Source organism: Eurosta solidaginis, chromosome 5 (genome assembly GCF_040869045.1).
Source record: "Eurosta solidaginis isolate ZX-2024a chromosome 5, ASM4086904v1, whole genome shotgun sequence".
NCBI lineage: Eukaryota > Metazoa > Arthropoda > Insecta > Diptera > Tephritidae > Eurosta > Eurosta solidaginis.
Genome location: NC_090323.1, coordinates 242,206,480 through 242,230,005, shown reverse-complemented (window position 1 = coordinate 242,230,005; position 23,526 = coordinate 242,206,480). Strand labels below are relative to the sequence as shown.

Genomic DNA, 23,526 nt, shown 5'->3' with positions numbered 1-23,526 from the left:
CCAGGTGGCATTGTTAATGCTACGTTAATGTGCAGAATGGCGTACAGTGCAGCTGCCATGGTTGTTTGCAGGGCTCCGGTAATGTTAAGCACTGAGTTAGGCTTTTTTTGTGTGGCTGTCCAACGAACAAGGACTCCATAGTATAGGATGGGCTTTACAATCGCTATGAATACCCAATAAGAGATAAATAGGGCGATACGCCCCTCGTACACTCCGGCATCTTTTACATGTATACAATTCTGTTGAGGCCTTCTTAACTCTATCCTTCACGTTGAGCTTCCACAACAACTTACTGTCTAAAATGATTCCTATATATTTGGTGAAAGGTTTCTCCTGGAAGGTCACCCCTCCTAGCTTAGGTCTGAACCAAATTGGGACCTTGTAGCACTTTGTAAATAAGACTATATCCGTCTTATCAACTTTGGCGGTCAGCCCGACATAAGATGCGCAGGTATATCCCGAAGGGCCCGATCCATCGAAGAGCTAATTGTTGGAAGAAACTTGACTAATGCACTGTAATCTGCTTAAGCCGTAAATTTGACGGGTTTATCTTACAGCCATCCGAGCAGTGATGATAACACCCCGCTTGAAGCAGCTTTCTATAAAAATTCCACATAAGTGGAAGTGAGGGAGTGAGATAGAGGAAATGGGAGAAGGGCAGGAAAAGGAGGAAAACATCACAGATAGAGAAGAGGAGGACGAGGAGAGGAGCGATAAAGAGACGAGGACGGGTCATTTCAGACATAGGAGAGCGAATTTTCGTTCAAAAGACCGTATGCCGGGTATGCTAGTTTCCAAAAACATACCAAGAACCTTCAGAAAAACAATCAACGAAACTTTGAAACTAAAATTGAAAAAACTGCATGCTCAAAAATTGTATAAGAAAATACGGAATTTCTCATAATTTCTGTGCTGAAGAAAATTGCATTAATTTATTTGGTTTACCTTTCCTTTTTGCCAAAGCTCAAAATCCAAGTTCATTTTCCTCCACCCTATTGGCATCAGTTTTCTGAGAATTGCCTTTTGTAACCGTTTTTCAAAGCCTTTCATTTATCGCATCTTGCTACTGTTCCTTTAAGGCAGAAACTCAATATGTATATGATTTTTTACAGAAAAATATTTTGATTATGAATAATTTTAATGTTATTTGCAACAAAATGTAAGCTAAAAGGTTAATGACTCAATACAATTTTAAAATAAAAAAACACATACGGTTGTGTAAATGGTTAACAAACCCTCGCTTCGATTTTCGCAATTCTCCTACCAAAAAGCTTCTTTCTTCAAGTAAATTTGTTTATACAAGCCATCAATTCATTCTTTTGTTGCGCTTACATTTTCCACATTCTTTTATTTGATTCATTAATATTCAATGTGCATCTTCTGTCATAAAGCAAGCAAGTTTTTGAAGTGGGGTTTAAGTTTTGATGGCTGTCGCTGAGACTTAAAGGGTGTTCCAATGTGCTATCCACCTCTGGACCACGATCAAATCTCACTGAAAAGATAAGAATCAGTCTCTCATAGGCAGCATTGAACTCATGTGAACACATAATAGGATGCCTGCTATTTAAGAATTTTTTCCTGAATCGCCCCTAGAGTTTTATTTTAAAACAATTAAAGAAGGCTAAGTTCGGGTATAACCGAACATTACATACTCAGTTGAGAGCTATGGAGACAAAATAAGGAAAAATCACCATGTAGGAAAACGAACCTAGGGTAACCCTGGAATGTGTTGTTTGTACGATATGGGTATCAAATGAAAGGTGTTAATGAATATTTTAAAAGGGCGTTGGCCTCAGTTCTATAGGTGGACGCCTTTTCGAGATATCGCCATAAAAGTGGACCAGGGGTGACTCTAGAATTTGTTTGTACGATATGGGTATCAAATGAAAGGTGTTAATGAGTATTTTAAAAGGGAGTGGGCCTTAGTTCTATAGGTGGACGCATTTTCGAGATATCGCCATAAAGGTGGACCAGAGGTGACTCTAGAATTTGCTTGTACGATATGGGTATCAAATGAAAGGTGTTAATGAGTATTTTAAAAGGGAGTGGGCCTTAGTTTTATAGGTGGACGTCTTTTCGAGATATCGCCATAAAGGTGGACCAGGGATGACTCTAGAATACGTTTGTACAATATGGGTGTCAAACGAAAGGTGTTAATGAGTGTTTTAAAAGGGAGTGGGCCTTAGTTCTATGGGTGGACGCCTTTTCGAGATATAGCCATAAAGGTGGACCAGAGGTGACTCTAGAATTTGCTTGTATGACATGGGTATCAAATGAAAGGTGCTAATGAGTATTTTAAAAGGGAGTGGGCCTTAGTTCTATAGGAGGACGCCTTTTCGAGATATCGCCATAAAAGTGGACCAGGGATGACTCTAGAATGCGTTTATACAATATGGGTATCAAACGAAAGGTGTTAATGAGTATTTTAAAAGGGAGTGGGCCTTAGTTCTATGGGCGGACGCCTTTTCGAAATATCGATATAAAGGTGGACCAGGGGTGACTCTAGAATTTGTTTGTACGATATGGGTATCAAATGAAAGGTGTTAATGAGTATTTTAAAAGGGAGTGGGCCTTAGTTTTATTGGTGGACGCCTTTTCGAGATATCGCCATAAAGGTGGACCAGGGATGACTCTAGAATGCGTTTATACAATATGGGTATCAAACGAAAGGTGTTAATGAGTATTTTAAAAGGGAGTGGGCCTTAGTTCTATGGGTGGACGCCTTTTTGAAATATCGATATAAAGGTAGACCAGGGGTGACTCTAGAGTTTGTTTGTACGATATGGGTATCAAATGAAAGGTGTTAAGGAGTATTTTAAAAGGGAGTGGGCCTTAGTTCTATAGGTGGACGCATTTTCGAGATATCGCCATAAAGGTGGACCAGAGGTGACTCTAGAATTTGCTTGTACGATATGGGTATCAAATGAAAGGTGTTAATGAGTATTTTAAAAGGGAGTGGGCCTTAGTTCTATAGGTGGACGCCTTTTCGGGACATCGTTATAAAGGTGGACCAGGGTTGACTCTAGAATGCGTTTGTACATTATGAGTATCAAACGAAAGGTTATAATTAGTATTTTAAAAGAGAGGGGGGGGGGGGGGCCTTAGTTCTATAGGTGGACGCCTTTTCGATATATCGCCACAAAGGTGGACCAGGAGTGACTCTATAATGTGTTTGTACAATATGGGTGTCAAATTAAAGGTACTAATAACAATTTTAAAAGGGAGTGGTGGTAGTTGTATATGTGAAAGGGTTTTCGAGATTTCGACCAAAATGTGGACCAGGGTGATCCAGAACATAATCTGTTGGGTACCGCTAATTTATTTATATATGTAATACCACGAGCAGTATTCCTGCCATGATTCCAAGGGCTTTCGATTTCGCCCTGCAAAACTTTTTCATTTTCTTCTACTTAATAATGGTAGGTGTCACACCCATTTTGCAAAGTTTTTTTCTAAAGTTATATTTTGCGTCAATAAACCTATGAAATTACCATGTTTCATCCCTTTTTTCGTATTTGGTATAGAATTATGGCATTTTTTTCATTTTTCGTAATTTTCGAAATCAAAAATGTTGGCGTTGTCATAGTCGGATTTCGGCCATATTTTATACCAATACAAAGTGTGTTCAGATAATTATGTGAACTGAGTTTAGTAAAGATATATCGATTTTTGCTCAAGTTATCGTGTTAACGGCCGAGCGGAAGGACAGACGATCTACTGTGTATAAAAACTGGGCGCGGCTTCAACCGATTTCGCCCTTTTCACAGAAAACAGTTATCGTCCTAGAATCTAAGCGCCTACCAAATTTCACAAGGATTGGTAAATATTTGTTCGACTTATGGCATTAAATGTATCCTAGACAAATCAAATGAAAAAGGGCGGAGCCACGCCCATTTTGAAATTTTCTTTTGTTTTTGTATTTTGTTGCACCATATCATTACTGGAGTTGAATGTTGATATAATATACTTATATACTGTAAAGATATTAAATTTTTTGGAAAATTTTCACTTTAAAAAAAATTTGTTTTTTAAAGTGGGCGTGGTCGTTCTCCGATTTTGCTAATTTTCATAAAGCATACATATAGTAATACAAGTAACGTTCCTGCCAAATTTCATCATCATATCTTCAACGACTGCCAAATTACATCTTGCAAAACTTCCAAATTACCTTCTTTTAAAAGTGGGCGGTGCCACGCCCATTGTCCAAAATTTTACTTATTTTCTATTCTGCGTCATAAGTTCAACCCACCTATCCGTCTTTTGTAATGAATTATCGCACTTTTTCGATTTTTCGAAATTTTCGATATCGAAAAAGTGGGCGTAGTTATAGTCCGATATCTTCATTTTAAATAGCGATCTGAGATGTGTGCCCGGGAACCTACATACCAAATTTCGTCAAGATACCTCAAAATTTACTCAAGTTATCGTGTTAATCAAGTTATCGTTAATAGTCAATCAAATTTTTTTTCGATACTGATGATTGTGATATATGGAAGTCTATATCTATCTCGATTTCTTTATACCTGTACAACCAACCGTTATCCAATCAAAGTTAATATACTCTGTGAGCTCTGCTCAACTGAGTATAATCAACTTAGTAATTTGTATTATTAATTCTTTGGAATATGCCACAAACACGATATTGTGACGAATATTAATATCACTAAGCGATACTACCATCACTAAGCCGATACTAAGCAGTATGTACGTAAACAAATAAATCATCATCTACACACATACACACGGTTGCCACATCCTGTTTTCATTTGGACCAAAAATCGTCGAAAAAAGGACCAAATTTCAAAAAAAAGGACCAATATTTGTTTTAATTTATTGGTAAATGTAACAATGTAATAAACTACTTAAAAAGTACAAAACAACACTACGTAACAAACAAACAAAAAGTGCTTATTGATTAAATTAATTAAAATTGATGATAATTATTGATGATGATAATTAAATACATTTTATGATATATGGGCATATTTTTCAGTCTTATACACATATGTATGTGTATATATTTAAAAACTTAAAGCATATATGTTTATAATATATTCTGGGTTACATCGAAAAAACGTATGGTAAAAACAGTTTAAATCGTTCATAGTATAACTTTTCTAGGACCAGCCTATGTCTTTCACCGACCAAACGTAATGAGGACCTGGGTTTTGGGTAAAAATTTCTTTGGCTAACATTATGTGGTTGATTGAAATAAACTCCAATTTATTGCGTAATTTGGTTTTAACAAGAGACAATTCAAAAAATGTTCGCTCTGCGGCCGCCGAACTATGTGACAGACTCACTAAATCATATACAAAACCAAGCAATTCTTCAAAACACTTTTCGTTCATACCATTGCTATAAAAGTTTACTTTTCCCCAAAAAGCTAAAACGTCTATATCAAGCTTAAAATCACAACTTAATACCTTGTCGGGAGTAATTGTACATAAAACTTGTATATCACATCTAGAAAAATCAAAGTTCAATATAAGTATTTTAAATATTTTTTTTTAACGCAAGTCGTTTGCATCTGTAAAGTTATCGCTTTCACGAAATACATACTTCTAATTGTATTGCACTAACGCCACTTACTTCGAGACACGCACAATGTTACACGACAAAGCATTCTATGTAAAACCGGCCAATAGCTATCGACTCTGCTGGTGAGAGTTACTGAAAGTCGATTGCCATTCACAGGGTGTTCAAACAAGCAAATTTTTTATCAGTGTCGTATTGTTATGAAATTAAAAAAATTCAAAAATTCAAATCAAAGTACCAAAATCGTGACGGCTCGCCCGAAACGGACCAAAATTGAAAAAAAGTACCAGCGGACCAAACGGGGTTGGAGCGGACCAAATTTGGTCCAATTGGACCCAAAGTGGCAACCGTGCACATATATACAAGGCAACAAAGAGATACTCACAAACGCATGTCATCATCAGCCGCAGCAGTGCTCACATATACACACGCATATGGATACAAATTACAAATATACGTGTATATAGCTGGTAAACAAGCATCAAATTCACGAAATTACTAGACCTTAGGAGAAATGGGTGAACGAGTAAACCGAAGAATATAAAATCAGCACAAACTGAGGCATGACTAATCAGTTTGATTTAAGCACGCAATTAGTTGTGAAGTTATGTGTTATTGTGAAGTACTTTCAAAGTAGTCCAATAAAGACCATTTTTGGGTATTGGAGTTATTTATTCAACAGTTTAGCGATTCGAACGTTAGCAGAATGTTGTGGAATAAGCGGAATTTCCCCAAAAATTCGTTACAATATCTTTTCCATAGAAAATTATATGAGAGTTTCACTATAAAAAAGCTAGAATAAGTACTAATACTTCACAACCAGGCTTCGCTATAAAATGCCGTACAAAAATGTCGGGAAATATTTCAAAAGGCGCGTTTTAAATCCACTGAGAGTCTTTCAAAGGCTGGTATTACAAATTTTACATCTGTCAGGAGCTACATATCAATGAACTGCAAAAATCGAACACAACAACGTTCGATTACATTCGGCAACATGATCGTGCTCAATGATCCAACTTGCTTAAACGAACATAATCCACATTGATTTAAAATCAACCAACTTATTGCATGCGTGAATATAATCAATTCAGGCGTTTGCTCGTTTGCCTCAACGGCGATTATATTCATCGGAATGAAAAGGCAAATATGAAAACTCCATGCGTCTGAATATTTGCATGATTCTTCTGCCCTTACGTCGCGGCGACAAGCTACATATAAATATACATATAAACATTGCTTACGATTCTGTTTGTTTGCCGAACTAAAATATACTAATTCTCGTGCTTTGATTTTATTCTCCGCTTGTCTTCGTTTGATCAATACAATCGTACGCAAGACCTGTTCGGTCATTCGATCGCAATCATGCTAACAGAGTATTGTAAAGACATATGCTGAGTTTATTCAATTACGAGTTTATTCAATTATGAGTTTAATCAATATGAGTTTATTCGCATGATTGAATGTGATTGCAAGCTTTATTGTTTGATTAAATCAAGAAAATTGTGATTTTTGCAGTTCTCTGCTACATATGTATGCATAAAGCACAATAGCACCTTTTGTTGTAGTTCTTATATTTTTCATATTTTGTTGTAGATATGCAAATGAAAAATATATCGTTATTCTGTAATTGTTTTGAAATGAATATAATGCAATTATTTTACGGCATTAATAATTTGTTTTTTAGACTTAAAGTAAACATTTTTATTTTTTTTTATTTAAGCCCCACTGCGAGATTCTCCGAGTGTAGGATTCCCTTCTTCCATAAAGGGCTGCCCACTAAAACCTAACCTCCCACGGCCAGCACAAATCCCCGTACCTGAGACCGCGTTTAGCATCACTCTTCGGGTGCGGGTGCGCGCTACGTGAGCTCCATGGCTACTCTCACGCCAATGGACTGAGCATCCGTGTTCTCGTTTACTATTAAATATATGCCTCACATATGTGCTGACCGTATCCAATATGTTTCTTCTGCGGGTCATGTTATTGATGACACTGCCCGGGGATAAAGTAAACATTTATGTGTGGTCGAGTGGAAAAAGTTGGTAAATATCGGACACCCTAGTGCATATGTCTAAGTGCCAACATGTAAAAAGGGTTAGATATATATCAGGATCAAAATGTTTTTTTGCATTTCCATGTTCAATTTTTAACTTGATCTTGATCGGAGCCCATTGGAACACAGCTATAGTGAGTAATGTGTTTGCCTACAATACCAAGGAGCCCAGATTAGAAGATAAAAAAACTTGAAAAACCCTGATTTCAAAACGGAGACACAGCAGTGGTCCAAACCCTTTCCGAATGCAATGAAAAGCTTCTTGGCATAAAATCATCTGCCTCAGTTAATGCCAGTGAACCACAAATTGGACGGATCTTGATCTACAAACTTCACGACTCATATTATCCCCAATATTATTATAATTTGTAAGACCCTACAAGTCAATAAATATATTTAACTATAGACACATGTCTAAAAGCTTAAATTCACAATGACGTGCAGTTCAGCAGGAAACGCGGGAGCAAAGCGCTGCTGTCCTCTTTAATACTGGTTTCCTTAAGTTTGTACTCAAATTTGTATGTGCTTAATATATAAGTACATTATTATTATTATAAGGTATCGATGCACTGCCACCATTTTTTAGATCTATAGTGCTTTACCTTTCTGCCTATTACTGTATGTGGAGACTTTTAATGTATCAAAGTACCTGTTGCTGTTGTTGTAGCGATTGGGAAATGCTAAAAATATAGATCGGGTACGTTCCAGTAACAAGCACCATTAAGGTACAGGCCCGATCATTTCGGAAGCGATTTGATATGACCACATTGAAACCTCTAGGCCATCCCGCCCCACCACCTAGTGCTATGAGGAACTTGCTAGCATCATAGCCTAGGCTTCTAAAGAAGGAGGATTCGCTACGGGTAGGAAAGGTTGACAATTGGGTTGGAGAAGTTATACGTTTACGCTGGCAACCCCTTTAAAAGGTTGCGCTACACAACGCCTTGACTCATTTGGGTATTTAGATCGCCTCTTACGACAGGCATAACTGCTGCGAGTATGTTCCAATCCCGCTAACCCGCTTTGGGTTATAAAAGTACATCTTCAGGCTTTTTACTCCATATAACGAAAATATTAAGAGCTAGCTATCTAGATGGAGAGGCTCTGCCATGCTAGAGAAACGCATTCACAGATAAAATGAGCCAGCGTTTCATGTGTATCGGATAGATTTGACTCGTAGACTGCAGTGTCCTGTTATAAGAGGTCGTAAGTCCTCTCTGCATAAATTAATGAGTTTGGCTGTTACTCTCTTTACTAGGAGTATAAACAATTTAGCCCACATTTTCCCTGGGCATTCAAGCCAACGTTGTCTGAACTGCATTTTTTCCACAGTTACTTGGGCTTGAAGACCATTAGAGCCCATGTTGATAAGTAGCATACCACCGAAGCATTTTTTCTAAACTGTAGCGCAACTAAAAGGACTTTTTTCAAAGCAAAAAATGCTGTTGCTCAAGTTGAGAAAAATATAGTACGCAGCTTGTACTCAAGCTTGATTCTATAATTGGGCCCAGATGTTAGATTCCAATACTGCAGCATTTTCATGATATTATAAAAACATGTATAAATTGTTTTTAATTCACAACACTTCATTAATGATACCAACCACTTGTTGATTTCTCCCAGTAATCAGCTGTTGGCTTTGATGGTTCCCATTTAGAGAAGAGTTTTTCAACTCCGTAGGATATCAACTTGGGAAAATTGCTGGAAATTCATTTGAAAACTATAAATATCTCAAAATCTCTACATGGTTTGAGAATAATGGTGTAGATCCACTCGCGAGCAATAATTTTTATAAAATTTCTCATAGGTTGGATAGTGATTGAAGAATTATAAATAGATATCAACTTGAAAACTATCAGGTTTGAGAATAATATTGGATATAAACTTCAAGACTACATCCTATATATTTCTCGAAGGCTGGAGACATATTTTTCCATGTTTGTTGGGTGAACAAAATCCAGCTGTTGCGTTTTTATAAATTATTGAATGATGAAAGACAAATAAAGGTAATTTTTTACTTTAGCTCACAACTACTAAAACTCGTACAAAAACATCGGGAGCAGTGTCAAAAGACGCGGTTTTGAACCCAGGACCATGAATCCGAAAGCGGAAATTTAAAATTTTATTTCTGTCAAAAGATATTTCTAAAAAACCCCGAAGCACTCCTAAACCGGCGGTGGGATCCATAGTATTTTTGCGTAGAACACTTTCTGCTTTGGCGGCCTTCGGCCGCGCTTATAAAAATTACCCTGAGTGGGTCCAACACCGATTTGGAGACCAAAACTATATCCGCGCAAAACACTTTTACCCACAGTGTTTCTTGTGGGTACAACAAAATCATCAAAATTACAACAACTACATGAAAATTTAAAATTTTGTTTGCAATTATCTCCGAAAAGAAAATTTCCAATTTCCGCTTTCGGATTCGTGTTCCTGGGTCCAAAGCGCGTCTTTTGATACCTCTCCCCATATTTCTGGACGAGTTTTAGCTGTTGTGAGCTAAAGTAAAAATTACCCAAGTAACATTTATTTTCATGTTTTTCGAGAAATAATTTTATGAAAAATTTAAATTTTTTCTTTTCAGATATAACCCACAGATATGAAAAAATTTAGAAGATGGCAGCTTATAACGGCATGTAAGTATTATCTATTTGTAAAGTTTTTTTTGCGCAAAGATTTTAACCTACTTTTTGCGCCTTTCGGCGGAGAATTGAGAAAGCCAAGTTAAATTTTCCTTTCCCTCCTACACGTTTTGACGCTTTCACGCCTTCATCAGGGAGTCTGATATTCTTTTCAGTATAGAATAATGAATGGAACAGAATTATAAAAGAAGAGAGATAAAACATAAATATGTAGGTGTGTAATTGAGAAATTTGAAAGTTAGTTGCGGGCATGATGAAATTAATATTATGGTGTTTTCATCCCGTTGACGTTTTCCCTTATTCTGACAAGTTCGGCATGCATAATTTAGAGGGTTGTCTATCATACATAACTGCTTTTGAATTCTACTACAATCGGAGCAGATTTTACTATACGATTAAAAATATAATAACTATGTAAGCCGCTACCAGAATTTTTTATACATAAACATAACTTTATATTCCACAAAAGATTATAAACAAAATTTTGCAGAAAACTTGATTTTTTTAGGAAATTTTTAGGGAAAATTTGGCACTAAAAATTTAGTACTTTTGTAGTACAAGTAAATACTGGCAAATAGAGCTCCCGAAAAAGTGTTGACATCACCTTTATTACTTCATCATGGTTGCGGGAAAATGTAATTATACCAGAAACAATTAACTTAAGGGCCGTTTTTTCGACTGCCTGTCAAAACATTTCTCTAATTTATACACAGTTTTATTTTCTGCAATTCCCGTTATATTTATCCTGTCGACGAATTTTAACAGTCCAATTCATTCGTTATAATTTGGCGCTCCGTTTTATGTCACTGCATCCGGCCTTATATTAAGTTTTTAAATAACTAACTTTTCAAGAACCATTTCATTCTCTGTTCTTAGCTTTTTACTTCCATTTTGAACAAAATTCACACAGTTTTTAAACAAAATATTTTTTCCCACCCAGCATTTTTTGAAATTATTAATCATATTAGAGTATTTTTGGAGTCTCCGGCATGATCAAAAAAAGCATATATGCGCTCATTTTCTGATCAGAAAAGACTCCCTCGACGCGTCGGGATAAAATGGTATCCCTACGCGCGACTACACTTGGTGAGCCTCTTTTAACTTATATTTCTAATCAGTATTTAGTCCTTTTCGAGTCATATTTACCATCATTTATGAGTCTTGTGGGAATAATTTTTAAGTGTGTTTTAAAGCTTTTGCAATTCTTTCTCGAGATATTTAAGAGTCTATTTGGAATCTTATTTTAATCATTTTTTGTGATCGCTTTACATTTTGTTGTTGCTTTTTCAATAAATCATATTCCACTCATAAGAGGGAGTCGATTTCGAGTGGGGTAACAGTACGTAATCATTTCGGCAGACCTCCTTCCATCCACTTCCGGCCAGAACGATCGTGCTACCCTGCAAGAGGTGATATCCATCAAACGCTTGCTGGGCTGACTCGAGACCCATTTATGCAGAAGCAGAACACAAGTAAACAGCGGAATCTCGAAATCCCTACAGCCATCTTTATCCTGTACAGTTGTACGGATGCAGGCTTAGAGATCCGCTGGACAGTTGGCTGGGATATCACTATGGCCCAGGATCCAGATAATCTTTATCATAAAATAGTTCGATCGCACTATTGCTGAACTGATGGTCTTGATAGCCGCTTGTCTATCAGAGCAGATGTTAAATTCCCTTACCGCAGTAGCACTGAATAGCATTTCATCCACCGCATCCTTTATCGCAGCAACTTCCGCTTAGAAGACGCTGCAGTGGTCAACCAGTTTATACATGTGGCTTTGATTTAGCGTTTGACAAAAGACCCACCACACACAGCAATCTTTCCGTCCAGCTGCGGACACATCATGAGGAGATAAAATTGTCGCAAGGTTGTCCAAAAATTGTGAAAATCAAAAAATTGTCCGATCTTTGAAAATTTTCATGTGAGCTTTTAGGAACTTCCTGATAACCCTGAGACCTGCCTGAGTTTTCTAGATGGGACAGGGCTCGAGATGTTTAGAGGTAAGTCCATTTAGAATTGTGGAATCTTCCGATCTATTTTTAAGTAACTACTCATTGAGCTAGAAACACGTACTCCAGGTCACCTTGGCAGTACAACAAAAGGAGAAAATAACAAATTTTTAAGTACTTCATTTATATAAATGGACCACAATGTCTATTGAAACAATTAAATTTTCTTATTGAACTTTGATATTCAAATTTTAACAAAACCACTGCAAACATTTTTATGAGGAACAAAAATATGAAGGTGGATCGCAGATTTCCGGACTCAGGTGAAGACTATATCGAAAGCCTATTTATTGCACTCGACCTTTATATTTTTGTTAATCATAAAAATTCTTTTTTTATATAAAATTGTATTTATTTATCACTAATTTACTAATGCTTTTGCAGCTCTGTTCATGCTGATAACTGGAACAACCGCAGCGGCGCCGTTCAAAAAAGTTTCGATTTCCACAACATCTGCGACGACAACAACAACCACTTCTACAACAACGGAAGCACCGAGTACAGAAGCGAATGTAAGTAATTTCGCTGTATGCATATTTGGGGGGAAATGTTAGGCGCATATTTTTATCTTTAATTCCCCCAGTATCGTAATATATCGCCAGAGCTTTCTATCTTTTTACCTCAAGGTTCCTTTTTCACCGGAGGAGTGCCTCTGGTAGCTATTTAGTTTGCAAAAGCTTCTAAAGTTGGGATGTCAACACTACTTCTGATAATAGAATCGATCCATGCAGCTATACAGTCTTGGTTTCCATCTTGTATAAGTGGCCTGCAGATGTCCTCCGCTTGAACGCTGTTGAAGGCAGTCTCGATGTCGAGGAAGACTGCCAAGGTGTATTCTTTGGAGTTCAGTGATTTCCAAAACGTCTAATAAGCAGTTTAAATTCAGCTGAGAATACGTACATATGTCGTTGTTACTAAAACAATTAGCATGTGCCTCTAACTTACATAGCTTTCTTACATACATACAGAAATTTTAAGTGCATACTTTGTTCCGATTTCTTTATTCTCCATTTAAGTCAATTCATAAATATGGATATAGCTCCATGCTTTGGACGAGTGAAAGTTTCATTTATTTGTATTTCGCAGTTATTTCCGTTGAATGCAATTTGTAAAACTCATAACAGAAGTTCTTCTTGCTCTTCTTGTTCTAATAATACAAAAATAATCTCTGGGGCATAGTCATAGTCACTGAAATTGGTTTTAGAGATATTATAGGATTTTCAACATAACTCGTATGATGAAGAATGGAGCGTTGCAACAGAAAGAAAAGACGGTGCCTACACGGCTACGTTAAAAGCGAGTGCAACAAGCGATATGCCTTTATAGGAAGAAAAAAGTAGAGGCAGGAGGGCGCGAGTGCGAGGAGCTTGAGCTGCTAGCCGCCAGGAATAATGCCTGCAAATGCTACCAAGAAATTCGACAACAGAAAGCCTTTAAGACCGGGCAAACTGCTGTAAGGACTCAAACGGCGAATTGCTTAGGGTATGGAGATAGCACTTCTTTGTACTCCTAAATAGAGAGAGTGCCGAAACGCGCAGGGAAGATGATGAGCCCGAGTTCGCCTTCGATGATGATGAAATAAATGTTCCCCCACCCGACTATGGCGAAGTGAAAATAGCAATAACTGGATCAAAATGGATTGGCCGTGAAGCTATTCAAATACGGCCGCGAGGAGTTGGTATCCATTAACAAAATATGGTCGGACAAGTGCAAGCTCGATGATTGGAATCTAAGTGTTCTCTGCCTAGTCCACAAGAATATAGATCCTGCAAACTGCGGTAACTATCGCGGAATCAGTCGACATAGAATCGCATATAAGGTCCTCTCAAGCGTATTGTGCTAAAGATTGAAGCACGCCGTGAATCAGCTGATTGGATCTTATCAGCACGGCTTCAGCCCCGGTAAATCTATCATCGACCAGATTTTCATTATGATCCTAGTCTTGGAAGAAACCTGCGAAAAAAGAGTTTACACACATCACCGCTCCGTCGATTTGAAAGTCGCCTTCAAAGTGCAAAACGCCTCTTACACCCGTATCTTTATTTTTTTGACGGTGAATGAAGACAAAGCAAAGTTCCTGCTGTCATCAAGCAAAGAGTCAGCCCGTTATCATCTTGGAAACTACGGCACTGTTTGCAGCAATAATTTCGAAGAAGTAAAGGGCTTCGTTTATTCGTCAACACAAAGAACAACGTTGTCCTAGAAATCCAGCGAAGCATCACTCTTGCCAATAAATGGTACATTGGACTGAGTAGGCTATTAAAAAGTAAAGTCTTATCTCGCAAACGAATACCATGCAAGTCACTTGTCATTCCCGTCCTGCTATATGATAAAGAAGCACGAACCATGACAACATCAGATGGGGCGGCTCTGGAAACGCACGAGAGAAAAGTTCTTCTAATGATTTATGGGCCTCTACGCATCGGCGACGGTAGGTACCGAAAAACAGCAGATGAAGTGGCTCTGGAAGTTTTCGAGAGAAAAGTTCTTCGAAAGATGCATGGGCCTCTAAGCGTCGGTACCAAGAAGATATATGGATGAGCTGTACGAGCTCTATGCAGACACCAAGCTGGAAACAGAGGAAAAGGGCGGTCCCTGCTCCGCTGGAAGGACCAGGTGGAAACGATTTAACTTCGCTTGGTGTGCCAATTGCCGCGGATTAGCAGAACAAAAAAGATACTAACGCGCCTTGTTGGATGACCAGCGCCAGTTAAGTTAACATTCGCCAAAAAGAAGCTATTTTATTTTGACTATGACTGTCGCCGTTGTCTTTAATTTCAAGATTGTGTGTTTAGTCTTTCTCTCTGTGTACTGCCAGATTTATTCGCATTAATATTTTCAAAGTCGGATAAAACCTCTAAATATAGCTAGCGCAGTATTTGGGCTTTTATTTCCTACACATACAGCTCATCATTATACATTTTTTGGATCATAAATCTTCCTAAGCCTTTGTCTCTCGCATACTTCAAGAGCCATGAACAACGTCACTATTCCGAATCATACATCATGATGATTATGATGAGATACCTATATACCGTGAAATTTGTTAATCCTGAGAGGATTTTGACACACAAACAAAGGAGAAGAACTTCTTGGCTGGAGTAATTCTCCTTTGGATTTGAAATATTGGAATTTTTTCGTTGTTAATGCTGGTTCCCACATTGAAGAAATTCTTCACAGTTTCGAATTCTCGGGGGTGACATAATAGCAACGACCATAACGTCTATTGGGCTTCTGACCACTTCGAATGGCTAAAAGATCAGTAGTAATTATGAATATATGAAAAGGTCACAACGTCGAGTTTCTAATGGTTTTAATGTCAATGATATTGACATTATGACCATTCTGCTTCTCTGAAACGGTAATAAAGTCAGAACATATTCAACTAAACTTCTAATCCGCGCTGCAGAGCTTTCTTGTTCTTGCATTACATATTTCTCATAGGATCAAACATAATTTTGCGAAATGGCCACAAAATCAAATTAATAAATGCTATAAACTAAATAGACCAAACAGCCTTTTGAGGTGGAAACAAGGCCAATTAACCATTGACTATTTGAATTGACCTCGCCTTCATGACGGACTTCGAAATTTATATCTGTCTGCACATTATAGAATATTTTTGGCAGTGACGTAGCTCCCAAGGCACCTTTACGTTGATTGATTCTTTTATAACAGCAATAACTATTTTTTCCTTGAATTATCACCAGGTTAAAGAAATTCCACTATAGGTCTCCTTATCGTTGGTTAAAGCGTCTTCGAATGCATCGAAGAGGTTGTTTGCAAACATGACTCACCTGCTGTTGTTTTCAATGCCCTTTCAGGCCTCACAGGGAACTTAAATTCAGGCAACGTAATACAGAAATAACTTCTTTCCGCGTTTTAAACGCTGTTTTAAAGTCGACGAAAATACGTGCGTGTCGAGTCTTTTATCGGCGCACTTCGCCATAATTTCACTTTTCATGAAAATCTAGATACTTTAGATAATACTGTGACGAATATTAGTGACACTAAGTGATACTCACATCACTAATCTGATACTAAGTAAATAAAGCCACAACAACAATAAAGCAAACAGTCACTTGTATCTACATAAACGAACCAATCATTATGTCTACACATATGTACGTACACGCAGCGGAGAGAAACGCACAAACACATGCATATATCTTATCTGAGATGCTCACAAAAGTAGGCAATAATAATACATATGCAGTAATCAGTTTTTTTTAGCACGCTATCTGTTGAGTATTAGAAGTGTTACTGTGAAAGTAGTGTAATAAAGACCATTTTGCATTATTGCATATTTGAGTTATTTATTCAACAGTTTAGTGATTCGAACGTTAGCAGAATGTTGCAAGTAAGCAGAATTACACTAAATTCGTTACAATACTTTAGATAAAACATTATAGGAAATTGATTGTGTATTACCTCCGTGGGTCAAGGGACTTAGAACGTTACCGATATAGGCATGCTTGTCATAATAGACCACTGAAATCCACAGATCCGAAGATTTGCGGGATCAAAAAAATTCGTTCCCGAGCCAGTCTGGCAACTGCCAGAAGTACCGGTCTCTAACCGGCAAAGGACTGTTCACATCTGCCTAAACCGGTTTACGTGTACAACAACAACTTTCATAGGCAATTGATATATCGCATTACTCTTTCTGCTGTATTTGACACCGGTCTTGAAACTTTTCATCAACAGAAAGATTTTCTTCTTATTCGTTTCAAAAGCATCACAATATTGCTTATCGTACAAAGTGTATTCTTAGACTCGCTAGAATTATTCCCGCTGTGGTAGCGTGAATTAAGTAGCACAATTGACAAAATTCTACTTCGTGATCTTTAACAGCTTTCATTGATCCACTGAGCGTTCTATCTTCACTTCACAGAGTTATGTGCGAATCTTAGAGTCCATAAAGTAATAATACGGTTCAATACCTGGATCTTGTCAATTTCACTGTATCTAAACATGCATACAAGGCGTGATCAATTTTGCGTCGGTGAAAATCAGATTTCTTGCTGCAATTTGCTTCGGTGTAATTCAGATTTCTTGTTGCGTAATTTTTTCTGGAACATTATAATATTGTAATGAATTTTGGGGAATCCCGCTTATTTGAAACCTTTTGCTAACGTTCGAATCGCTAAACTGTTGAATAAATCACTCCAATATTCAGTATTGCAACCGGTCTTTATTTACTTAACTTTGGGAGTAGTACTTCACAATTATACTTCACAACCAATAGCGTATTTAAGTCAAAACTGGTTAGTTTTTACGCAGCTTGCGCTGCTTTTATACTCTCTGTTGCTTCGTCCGCATATTTCTCCAAAGCTCTAGACGTTTCAGCTTCCAGAACCCTTGTATCTCCTGCTTGGTAATTTGTTATATGCGTGTGTATTTGTGAGTAAGAACTTCGACTGGTGATTACATCTGTGTGTGTGAGATAGCTCTTCGTCGCCATCTACATAAGTGTTGCTAGCTTTAATGTGTACATGTACATAAGAGTGGCTGCTTCATGTTTTTGTTTTTGTACATTTATTTAGTAGCAGCTTAGTGATGCTAATATTCGTCACAATATTTCAAGCTGCCGCAAAGTCGAACAACAATAACCTTTCGAGAAATATTACATCACAGATACTGAATTTTCTAAATATAGTGCCAAAAACAACCTCTACATTTTTCACTGTGCTTTCCTTACCACTGCAGTAGATCTACCATTTTCTCTAGCCTGGTAAGAATATTTTTATACTCAGCTGAGCAGAGCTCACAGAGTATATTAACTTTGTTCGCATAACGGTAATCCGTAACGGCATAAACTAATCGAGATAGATATAGACTTCTATATATCAAAATGATCTCGGTGAAAAAAGAAATTCATTTAGCCATGTCCGTCCGTCTGTCCGTCCGTCTGTAAACACGATAACTTGAGTAAATTTTGAGGTATCTTGATGAAATTTGGTATGTAGGTTCCTGGGCGCTCATCTCAGATATTTAAAATGAACGAAATCGGACTACAATTACACCCACTTTTTCGATATCGATAATATCGAAAAACCGAAAAACTGCGATAATTCATTACCAAAAACGGATAAAGCGATGAAACTTGGTAGGTGCGTTGACCTTATGACGCAAAACAGAAAATTAGAAAAATTTTGGACATAGGGCGTGGCACCGCCCACTTTTAAAAGAAGGTAATTTAAAAGTTTTGCAAGCTGTAATTTGGCAGTCGTTGAAGATATCTTGATGAAATTTGGTAGGCACGTTACTCCTATTGCTATATATGCGCTAAATAAAAATTAGCAAAATCGGATGACGAGCACGCCCACTTTAAAAAAAATTTTTTTTTCAAGTCAAATTTTAACAAAAAATTTAATAAGCATCTTTACAGTATAAAAGTAAATTATGTAAAAATAAAAGAAAATTTCAAAATGGGCGTAACTCCGCCCTTTTTCATTTAATTCGTCTAGAATCCTTTTAATGCCATAAGTCGAACAAAAATTTACCAATCCTTGTGAAATTTGGCAGGGACATAGATTCTATGACGATAACTGTTTTCTGCGAAAATGGGCGAAATCGATTGAAGTCAAGCACAGTTTTTATACACAGTCGACCGACTGTCCTTCTGCTCGGCCGTTAACACGATAACTTGCGCAAAAAACGATATATCTTAACTAAACTTAGTTCACGCATTTATCTGAAGTCGCTTTATCTTGGTATAAAATTTGGCCGAAATCCGACTATGACCCCGCCCACTTTTCCGATATCGAAAATTACGAAAAATGAAAAAAATGCCATAATTCTGTACCAAATATGAAAAAAGAGATGAAACATGGTAATTGGATTGGTTTATTAACGCAAAATATCACTTTAGAAAAAACTTTGTAAAATGGGTTTGACACCTACCATATTAAGTAGAAGAAAATAAAAAAGTTCTGCAGGGCGAAATCAAAAGCCTTTGGAATCTTGGCAGGAATACTGTTCGTGGTATGGCATATATAAATAAATTACCGGTACCCGACAGAAGATGTTCTGGGTCACCCTGGTCCACATTTTGGTCGAAATCTCGAAAACGCTTTCACATATACAACTACCACCACTCCCTTTTAAAATTGTTATTAATACCTTTAATTTGACACACATATTGTACAAACACATTATAGAGTCACCCCTGGTCCACCTTTGTGGCGATATATCGAAAAGGCGTCCACCTATAGAACTAAGGCCCACTCCCTTTTAAAATACTAATTATCACCTTTCGTTTGATACTCATAATGTACAAACGCATTCTAGAGTCAACCCTGGTCCACCCATATAAAGGCGTCCACCTATATAACTAAGGCCCACTACGTTTTAAACAATCGTTAACACCTTTCATTTGATACACATTTTTAATACAAACACATTCCAGGGCTACCCTATGCTCATTTTGCTAAATGGTGATTTTCCCTTATTTTGCCCCCCAAAGCTCTCAGATGAGTATGTAATGTTCGGTTACACCCGAACTTAGCCTTCCTTACTTGTTATACTTTAGAAACCCTCTTTGACCCAGCAGTAAGACAATTCACTTAAATCGAATATTAATCTCACATCAAATTGTTGTTTTTCACTACACGTATCTAGGATTGGTACTTATATATCGTAACGCATCTCTAATTACAGTCTGATAGCTCATCGGGTACGACGAAGAATTCCAAATTGACAGGCATTCCACAGATTGATTATATTTGGGATCCAAATCTGCCACGTGAGCTGAGAGGGTAAGTAGAAAGTTCATAGCGATAAGTTGCTTATAATATATTCTAAATCATATTATAATTAAGTCCGCACTTTTATTTTTTCATCGCTAAAGTATTTGTTAAATTCAGTTTTATTTTACTAAAATTTTTTTATTATCGTTATTAGTTAAGTACTTTAATGGCGGGTGGAAAAAAATAAAAGTCCGGATATGATGTAATATTTGGACCTTTTTCCAGAGATCGCATTTAACGGTTAGCCAGAAAAAGCGATTAGGTTTATCACGGATAGCAACCGATATCCAAGACAAAAAAGGGTTTCTCAGTGATGTACATATGTCTGTTTATATTTAAATATGTTTCGCTCCTTTTCAGTGATTAATTTTTATTTTCAATGTTTTCTTACTTTTATTGTGCTTTATTTCCTAATGTTTTATTTCCTAATACTTATTTAAAACTGTCATTTTGCGACCGAAATATGTTTCGGGAATGGTATATCTCTCTTCTGCTTCGTTAGAATTAGCATAATGTGAACTTTAAATGTACATTAGACTTGATCGATTTATTAACCGATATCGCGAGATGCGGATCTTTTAACCTGCATCCGTACAACTGAACCGGATGAAGATGGCTGTAGGGATTTCGGGATTCCGCTGGCCACCTGTGGATTGCTCCTCCATAGCTGGGCCTCAAGTCAGCTCAGCAAACGTTGGGCGGACACCACGTCTTGCAGGGTAGCAAGATCTTTCTAGCCGAAAGTGGATGGCAGGAGGTCTGCTGAAATAATTGGGTTCACTAAGGCTCGCCTATCAACGGTCATTGGGGTTTTGGCAGGGCACTGTCCCATGGCCCTACGTCTCAATATACTGGAAACTCCATCCTGCTGCAGCTGTATGGAGGATGATGAGGTGGATTCACCAAATCACTTTACGCTTGATTGCCCAGCTTTTGCCAGAACTAGGTGAAAATACTTCGGTCGCGACTCACTTGGATCTCCCGAGGATTTACCCAAAGTTGAGATCGGTATCATTCGGAGCTTTATCGTAGCTACCCAACGATTCTCTAAGTAGCTAGATTTAAGTCACCGTTATTTTTGTTGTATGTGGTATCACAACGGACCTTCGTGTTGTCCTAGTGAGCTTTCCTTATCAGGGCAGCTACCACCTACCCTAACCTAACACCGAGAGTCCTCGAATCAACTCTTGGGCAAAATAGCATCAAAACGTTTTGCGATTAGAAACAAATTTGTCTAATCGGGGTCGTCCCTCGGAAGTGATTTGGCGAACACTCCTGTGTGTGTGTGTGTGTGTGTGGCGAACACACTGTGTTTCTGCAATAAAAAGCTTCTCAGTGAAAATTCAACTGCCGCTCGGTGTCAGCATAAAACATGTAAGTCCCGAACCGCTAATTTGTAGGAAACTTAAAACGGAGCACGACGCAAATTGCATGAGAAGCACGGCTTCAATCTCATCGAGGGTAAATTGTGCCAAGTTTTTATTCTTTTATCGATTATGTATGGAAGTACTCATTTGGAAGTACGCATTTCAGGCCTGTATAAATGTAATAAGTTTCTCTTTGAAATTAGCTCATCCATTTGCATAATATTTACAGTCGTCGCTGTTGAAATGACGAATGAAATCAGTTCTTAACAGAAAAATCAGTTAGTTTAAATTGGGAATCTGTCATTTTTACAGAATATTATTAACTAAACCAACGTTTTTTTCTTCTACTGAGATAACTAAACAAAGAAAACAAAAGCACAATTCTTGACAAAAAAATTCAGTTGAGTTAACCGTGACGCGATCGATTTTACTAAGTATCTGTTAATTCAAGAACAGCAAACCTGATTTGTGGATTTAACTAGCTTCATATCCTTCGGTGTACTATTTTTTTAGTATATGCAACAATGCAAAAAACATTGAAAGAAAGATTTTGAACGCTCCCATAGGGTAACTTTTCAAACCGTAGTGGCACATTTTTTGTTTCCCATACAAAGTCTTATGCTTTAAGGGACGTCCTAATTGTATTTTGCCATTTTAATATCTATTTACAGTTACAATCTTTCGAGCTATCCATTCTTCTCAACCGTGCCTCCCGAAGAGGATATTCATTTTAAATGCGATGGTTTGCATGATGGCTTCTACGCTTCAATTGAGCATAAATGTCAGGTAATAACATTTTTATTGTATATGATGGTAGGGCCATTGACTTTATAACCACCTAAAATCGACACAAGGTCAATTGAAGTTATAATTTTATGAAATGTTCACAGATTTAGGAATATTTGATTTTAGGTAGAGTCTGCGACCAATTGGCTTCGGTTTCCAATTAATCACCAATATTTTCATAATCGGCTTCATAAGCGGCCTCTGCAAAAAGCGGCCGAAGTTTAGACCGAAGCCCAACGGTTTCCCAATTTTCAAACTCAGCGTGCTTTGCACACAGAGCATATTAACTTTGAGTGGATAACGATTGGTTGTACAGGTATAAAGGAATCGAGATAGATATAGACCTCCATATATCAAAATCAGCAGTATCGAAAAAAAATTGATATCTTCACCAAATTTGGTACACGAGCTTATCTGGACCCAGAATAGATTGGTATTGAAAATGAGCGAAATCGGATGATAACCACGCCCGTTTTTTATATATATAAAATTTTGGAAAACACAAAAAACCTGATTATTTTGTAAGTAATACACCTAGAATGTTGAAATTTGACGTGTGCAATGATATTGAGACTCTGCATAAAAATTTGAAAAAAAATTTTAAAATGGGCGTGATAAAATCAATTTTACAAATATTATTAATCATAAATCAAAAATTGTTAAACCTATCGTAACAAAATTCGGCAAAGAGGTTTCCTTTACTATAGGGAATGCTTTGAAGAAAAATTAACGAAATCGGTTAAGGACCACGCCTACTTTTATATAAAAGATTTTTAAAAGGGTCGTGGATGAATAAAATAAGCTATATCTTTGCAAAAAAGAGCTTTGTATCAATGGAATTTTACTTTCTAAATTGAATTATAACATTAAATTGGAAAACGCTAAAATTTTTTAAAAATGGGTGTGGCACCGTCCCTTTTTTGTCTAAGCAATTTTCAATGTTTCAGGGGCCATAGCTCAAACAAACTTGGGTATACATACTTTCCTTATAGCAGGAAATATTTCTAGTAAAAATGGATAAGATTGGTTAAGGACCTCTCCCACTTTTATATAAATGACTTTAAAAAGGGTCGTAGGCAAAAATTATAAGTTAAATCTTAGCGAAAAATAGTTTTGTACCAATCGTATTTTGTGCCATTATAACAAGGAATGGCAAAAAATTCAAATCTTGAAAAATAGGCCCTTTCTTATTACAATGCATTTTCCAACGTTTCTGGAGCCATTACTCGACGAAAAATTTGGTGCACATTAGGCCGGGTCGATTTGTGGGGAGGCAAAAAATCGCCCATTGCTCTGTGAAAATCATATTCTAGGGATCAAAATAAGAAACTTTGCCGAAGGAACCATACCTCTAAAACGAATTCTGGTGTCCCC

The 23,526-nt window shown here is 37.2% G+C and overlaps 1 protein-coding gene across 9 annotated transcripts in view; it reads left to right on the top strand.

Moving 5' to 3' along the window:
• The window catches only part of LOC137252975 (uncharacterized), a 79,491-nt gene that overhangs the window by 27,880 nt on the left and 28,085 nt on the right, over positions 1 to 23,526 (top strand). For all 9 annotated transcript variants that reach the window (XM_067789155.1, XM_067789153.1, XM_067789159.1 and 6 more), the window contains 4 exons: positions 10,176 to 10,227; positions 12,633 to 12,760; positions 19,911 to 20,008; positions 22,038 to 22,152. In XM_067789155.1, the coding sequence (XP_067645256.1) occupies positions 10,191 to 10,227; positions 12,633 to 12,760; positions 19,911 to 20,008; positions 22,038 to 22,152 (378 nt within the window). In that variant the 5' untranslated portion in view covers positions 10,176 to 10,190. The remainder of the gene's footprint in view (positions 1 to 10,175; positions 10,228 to 12,632; positions 12,761 to 19,910; positions 20,009 to 22,037; positions 22,153 to 23,526) is intronic.